General features: G+C 35.5%; 1 protein-coding gene across 1 annotated transcript in view; it reads right to left on the bottom strand.

The window, feature by feature from the left end:
• The window catches only part of dcbld2 (discoidin, CUB and LCCL domain containing 2), a 25,629-nt gene extending 24,173 nt beyond the window's left edge, over positions 1-1,456 (bottom strand). The window contains exons 1-2 of the mRNA XM_016527745.1: positions 1,393-1,456; positions 627-767 (exon numbers count right to left, since the gene is read on the bottom strand). Of these exons, the coding sequence (XP_016383231.1) occupies positions 627-732 (106 nt within the window). The 5' untranslated portion in view covers positions 733-767; positions 1,393-1,456. The remainder of the gene's footprint in view (positions 1-626; positions 768-1,392) is intronic.
• Positions 1,457-5,796: the final 4,340 nt, after the last annotated feature.

Below are 5,796 nucleotides of genomic sequence, written 5' to 3'. Positions count from 1 at the left end.
ATAATAACGCGTTAACTTGCCCAGCCCTAATATATATATATATATATATAATTTTTAATATTTCTCAAAAGTGCTGTTTCTTTATTTGTAAAACTTACTGAGTTAACCTCAGATTGCTTGAGAAGGTCTAAAATCTGTATCTGTGTGCTGTTAGTTTCTCTGTTTAAATGCAACAGCTTGACACTGGACAGCACATGAACTCGCTACATATTTGGGAAAGCAGCGGGGCAGGCGCTGCGTCATCACGTTCTTCTGTTGCTCCAGCTGTAGCACAGCAACAATGTAAGTAATGCACGAATGCACGCACACGTATGCAGCACAAACTCCGTTGTTATTTAGCTGTACGTGTTTAACCAGTGAACTTATTACAGGTTCAGTCCTACTTCACTGTCTTCGTTAGTTACTGGTGTGGTTAACTTAGGCTACATGTCTTGATCAAACACATAATTGTGAGTTAATGAACCGAGCTCAGATTTGAACCAACAACCTTTCAGTTACCAGTCCGGTTCTTTAACCACTAGTTTGTTGTGAAACCGCGATCAGTCCCAAAACCCAGGGGTGGTGAAGCTGTTAAGGAGAAGTTCAGCAACTCATAAAAACTTTAACCCCCTCTGAAGTTCACGTACCCTTCTGCGCCCGCGAGCTTCTGGCACCGAGGAGAAGGATGAAGAGGATCAGGATGGAGACCGCAGCCCCTCCGGTCCCTCTGCCCACCATTACCAACGCGTCCATCCCAGCAGCCTGCAGTCCGAATGCATAATGCAAAAGTGTCCTGATCGAGTCACAGTCCTGATAAGTGCGCGCGAGTGTGTGTGTGTTTAGTATCAGGATGGTTTATTGACGCTTCCTGGACTCTTGAGCGGCACACTGTTAGAACAAACACGGGCTCTTCATTCCCCGATCTACTACACGACTTCCTCAACTTCCGCTCCTCCCACCACACAGCGGCCCCTAGATGGGAATTCTGTGGTATTCCATACATTGTTGTGGATAAGGAGAGTTCAGTGGTTTGTTTTTGCTTTACGGAAAGATGTGCTCGGAACTAAATATCAACAAAACGCGAAAAAACACGAGTGAAAATAAATTATTATTATTATTAGACTAGCTGTTTTATATGTAGACTGTAATATGTGCATAAATGTATATTTTTTTATGGCCGTATTGTTGTTACATATTTAAAATAGCAATACTACTGACTATAATATTAATAACTTTTAAATTATTATTATTATTAGGTCTATTAATGAGATAGCTGACATTTTATATTAAGACTTTAAAAGCTGTGCATAAATTAACATTTTCTATGGCTTATTGATAGGCTAGGTAATGATTTATTAAATAATAATAATAATAATAATAATAATAATAATGACATTTCATAGGCATGCAAAAGTGTCCTGATCGAGTCACAGTCCTGATAAGTGCGCGCGAGTGTGTGTGTGTTTAGTATCAGGATGGTTTATTGACGCTTCCTGGACTCTTGAGCGGCACACTGTTAGAACAAACACGGGCTCTTCATTCCCCGATCTACTACACGACTTCCTCAACTTCCGCTCCTCCCACCACACAGCGGCCCCTAGATGGGAATTCTGTGGTATTCCATACATTGTTGTGGATAAGGAGAGTTCAGTGGTTTGTTTTTGCTTTACGGAAAGATGTGCTCGGAACTAAATATCAACAAAACGCGAAAAAACACGAGTGAAAATAAATTATTATTATTATTAGACTAGCTGTTTTATATGTAGACTGTAATATGTGCATAAATGTATATTTTTTTATGGCCGTATTGTTGTTACATATTTAAAATAGCAATACTACTGACTATAATATTAATAACTTTTAAATTATTATTATTATTAGGTCTATTAATGAGATAGCTGACATTTTATATTAAGACTTTAAAAGCTGTGCATAAATTAACATTTTCTATGGCTTATTGATAGGCTAGGTAATGATTTATTAAATAATAATAATAATAATAATAATAATGACATTTCATAGGTTACATTTTCATATTATTATTATTATTATTACTACACCTAAAAGGACAAAACAGACCAAATATTTATTTTAAATACTGACAAATGAAATTCACTTTAATAAATTAATGAATTTAGACTTTTATTTCGACTTTTATTGCTCAATCTATTTAATCAAATGTATCTTGACATAGGCCTATTATGAATATCACACAGTAGCCATTTTGTTTTTCTGGTTGACATCATGGTTGTATGATATAAGATGAAAAGCAAATTTACCTAAAACTATTAAACTCATCACACTCTGTTTGACCTTGTTTAACTCATAGCTGGTGAAATATAGAGGACCATCGAGATGAAGGCCATCTTTGATTTTGTAAATGAAACATTAAAAAAGAGGTATACTGTAAAAGCATCTGTTACAAATATAGAAATCTTTCTTTTAAAGATCCATGTTTAAATTTCTGTTTAATGTCTGTTGAAGCAGGAGCTCAGTCACTTGAGTTCACTTGTGGCTGGTGGCTTTATAATGTCCAATTTCTCAAAGAACCACAGAAAGACGACTTATGACTGGAAGCTCACATCTGTGAATATGAAATTTTGCTAAAATAATTATAAGATCAACTATAAATGAAATCAGTGGTTTGGAGGTTTTATTTCACATTCCCTTACAAATGAAAACGAGTGGAAAGCATATTTTACACTACATTTCAAGCTTTCAGTTTCTACGAAGAGCCTTTTGGGTAGTTTTAATACATCTACATGGGCTTTGATTGTTACCACAAACATAAAATTAGTGCACATTTCAAGTTACTTTCCACTTTAACATAAAAACGGTCAACCTCAGCACAGATAGGCCTACCATAAAGAAGTATATCTCCACAAAAACGAGTTTAAAATGGAAACAAAATGTCACAATCTCTTCCGAGTATTTGCAGACGATTAATATAATAAAAACAGGACTTCTGTTTTTGATGTAAATAATATGTGTTCTTCTGAGTTTGTTCATTTTCGTCAAAATATCTGAGAAGGGTTAAAGTTTTGTATGTTTTCTCCCCTGGACCGGATTCTTCTCTCTCTCTTGTATTGTTTGTCGCTAAATCTAATTTCCTTTCTTTCTGTCCTTGGGATAGCTCAGTGGTGAATCAGAGTCCTTCAGCCAAGGCTGTTATCTTTTATCTTACAGCAAGGTCTGCTCTGCACGTCCACGTTCTCAGTGTCCGGGACATCGGAAATAGCAGAGAATCATATTAACGCTATGACCCCACCTAGTGGTAAAATACTCCTTGTCATCTAGTTAAATTTTTAAAAGCACACGACTGCCACGCCGTGGAAATACGAGATAATGCAAGCAGTCTGTGGCCCCATAACAACAACAACAACAACAACAATAATAATAGCAATAATAATATTTATTTATTTATTTTCATTATGTGACACTTAAGACTAGAGTAATGGCTGCTAAAAAAATCAGCTTTGCCATCACAGGAATAAATTACATTTTAAAATATATTAAAATAGAAAACAGTTTGAATCTAATTAATCTGATGCAATAATATTTTTAAGTGTGGCTTAAGTGTCCAAATACTTTTTGGGACACTGTATCAAAGATAATCTTCCACTGATAAATTGGTGCTATACTCTTTGTGCTGTTTAACAGTCTGTTAGAAACATATTCTTGACCTAAAAATATTGTTTTTGAGTCTGTCTGTTCTTTTAAGTCTGATTTTGGGTTAATGTGGGTCAGAGATGTCTGCTATGAGGGAGTGAGTTGATAAAAGTACAGACGTGTCACACTATTCTGTCCTGCCGTGTATGTCGAACACAGATCCCATTTTTTCCTTTGTGCTTTACATTAATTTTTTATTTCTCTTCGTCTAGCTTTCTAGATATTTCTGGCATTCTTTAACTTCACACTTAAGTAGCTCAAAAAAAAAAGTAGCATGGCACTTTTACATAACGTTTTGGAAATCATGGTATTCTATGAAATACCGTAGAATATCATGTAAATAGTTATTGTTGGGTATCTGAAAATGAACCTGGTAATTAATCCAAATTGTTCTATTGTCTTTCTTCACTGGTTTTAATTGACGTGGTCTGGATTTGGACATTGAAAGGTAGATTTTTTTGTCTGGGTCTTAGAGGATCTCAAGCTTGGTCTGGATCTCTAACTTTGATTACAATATGTATCATGGTCTTTCGCATATATGTGTAATACCATACACACCATATACATATTACATGTTACTCAAAGGGACTTCAAAGAATACTGTGTCACTACACAATACAATTTATTTTTATTTTTTTAGCCTTTAAGCACAAGACTTGATAAACTGCTTTCGGATCTGTTTAAGGCACTCCGCCTCATTAGCTAAGAAAAGACAGAGTGAATCTCCTCTGCCTCTCTGACCTCTGAGAGTCGGCATTGATCATCAGCGCCACGGTGGCCAATTCAGACAGTCTATAAAAACAAAGAGCTCAGCAGAGCAGTGCAGAACACGTAGATCACACAGTCTGTGTTTCAGCAGTGCTCTGCAGCTGGGAGACATGAGCACATCAGTCACAATACTCAGAGCTTTGAGCGTTTCATCAAATAGTAGACAGGGGGACCCAGAATATTTAATGGGCTCCTGCTGTGTTCAATACTGTTCACTTTTGCCCACCTTTAAATATTTAGATAATATTCTAGATAACAATATTGCCTTTTAAATCCTATCTTGATAATTTAGTTGAAAAAATGAGTGATCATTTACACTGCTGATTCTTCATTACTGATGCTTGACACAGTTAATTAGCTGTTTTATGATTTATTTCTGGATGTAGACTACAGGTTTAACTCATCTTTATAAATACTGGTCAATTGACCCCTGGCTGTTAAATTGCTACATCTTTTTTTTTTTTTGCACTAATTGGTTTGCTGGCTTCATAACTAACAATATGTGTTCATTTTCAATGCAGTTTAAATTACTTAACTTACAATATGCTGGTATATTATGGGCTTCCGAGACCTTTGAAAGGAAAGAACCCTTTCTTCTTGAAACATACTGAAAAAAAAAAATTTTTTAATAGTTTTATTATATATATCAGTGGCGTTCCGTCCATATAAACTGCTAATGCTCAGCATACCCAGGCCATTTGAGAGAATAAGTTCACGGGATAATTACATGATTATAAGTTGATCCCTTGTCATTTGAAATGTAACTTAAAGCTTAAAGAGTTAGGAATAAGTACATACAATGATTTATTTGCCAAACGGCAGTCATTTTCTTTAAATCTACCTGTTGCGGTTGCTTCTGGGCGAGCGGATTCTCCACAGCTTTCTCCTCTCAGCTCTGTTGCTATGACTCTTCAGGATTATAGCGCGTTCTCAGTGATTTGCTGGTCTGCGGCAGATTTAATGCACGAGGTAAACTGTTCGCAAAGCGCTCGCCCAAGCGGAAAAATGTGCTGTTGCTGTCAGATCTCGATTGCCGAGAATCACATTGTGTTTGATGCAAAACCAACTCGAATAAATCAAAAGAAAAAAACACTGTAAATGTATATTTTTGTTTTCTCAAGCAAAGCAAATTTTAAAAGTCCACTGAAAACATATATTTTTACATTTTTGGTCATAGACAAGACAATGTATGTTGAAGATATACGTTATTGTCAACGTTATTGCCTAATTGGTAAATTAAAAAAAATAATAATAATAAAAACGTGGGCTATATAAATTTTTTATAATATCAAACATCATATTGTTCCCTTTGTTTTGCGTATGTCGCTTACAGTTAAAGTCCTTCTCTGGTTTTATTATTGTTTGCAAGGTTGCAACGTT

Source organism: Sinocyclocheilus rhinocerous, unplaced genomic scaffold (assembly GCF_001515625.1).
Source record: "Sinocyclocheilus rhinocerous isolate Xijiao unplaced genomic scaffold, SAMN03320098_v1.1 scaffold631, whole genome shotgun sequence".
Lineage (NCBI taxonomy): Eukaryota > Metazoa > Chordata > Actinopteri > Cypriniformes > Cyprinidae > Sinocyclocheilus > Sinocyclocheilus rhinocerous.
The sequence above is the reverse complement of the archived record's forward strand: the minus strand, read 5'-3'. Positions and strand labels throughout refer to the sequence as shown.